Source organism: Anneissia japonica, unplaced genomic scaffold (assembly GCF_011630105.1).
Source record: "Anneissia japonica isolate Jap-2015-1 unplaced genomic scaffold, ASM1163010v1 scaffold287726_len2788222_cov184, whole genome shotgun sequence".
NCBI classification, from domain to species: domain Eukaryota; kingdom Metazoa; phylum Echinodermata; class Crinoidea; order Comatulida; family Comatulidae; genus Anneissia; species Anneissia japonica.
Genome location: NW_022705125.1, coordinates 2,171,367 through 2,171,950, shown reverse-complemented (window position 1 = coordinate 2,171,950; position 584 = coordinate 2,171,367). Strand labels below are relative to the sequence as shown.

The following is a 584-nucleotide window of genomic DNA, read 5'->3' as shown; positions in this document are numbered from 1 at the left end:
TGAATTAGAAAATGTTTAAATACATCGTTATCCAGCCAAATCATCAAAGGGTATTAAAGAATACCTCAATAGTTGATCCTTTAATGTAACTTGATGATCGAGAGAACTGTCAACTGACTGCAAAGTATAGTCGTCCTCCTCATCTTCATCGTCTTCTTCCTCTTCATCATCTCCTTCCACATCAACAGTATCATCTTTAGATTTGTTTTCGAACGAATCATCCGAATCGATCTTAGTATCTGTTATAAATGTTGACTTATTTGTCATTTTGTCCTCATATCCCGCGTCCATATCAATGTATCTTTCTTCCGTTTTGAAATCATCGGGGATGATTTTGGACTCCGTTGCATAATCGTCCTCAAATTTGTCAAAATAGTTCGAAATCGACACTAAAAGTGCATCTTTGCTCACATTTGATTCCAGCAACGCATCAAGTAGAACCTGTTGCAATTCAGTTAATCCTGTTGACATTTTCATGGATTTAACGACCATTTTGTCAGACCCGTCAATACTTGAATCTTCTACCAACAGCACGTCCCAGGAAAATTGGTTGTGTGTTCCACAACTGGACTACCAGCGATATG

At 37.8% G+C, this 584-nt stretch overlaps 1 protein-coding gene across 1 annotated transcript in view; it reads right to left on the bottom strand.

Moving 5' to 3' along the window:
* The window catches only part of LOC117105337 (hepatocyte nuclear factor 1-beta-A-like), a 4,800-nt gene extending 4,216 nt beyond the window's left edge, over nucleotides 1-584 (bottom strand). Inside the window, exon 1 of the mRNA XM_033246458.1 lies at nucleotides 65-584. Within this exon, the coding sequence (XP_033102349.1) occupies nucleotides 65-492 (428 nt within the window). The 5' untranslated portion in view covers nucleotides 493-584. The remainder of the gene's footprint in view (nucleotides 1-64) is intronic.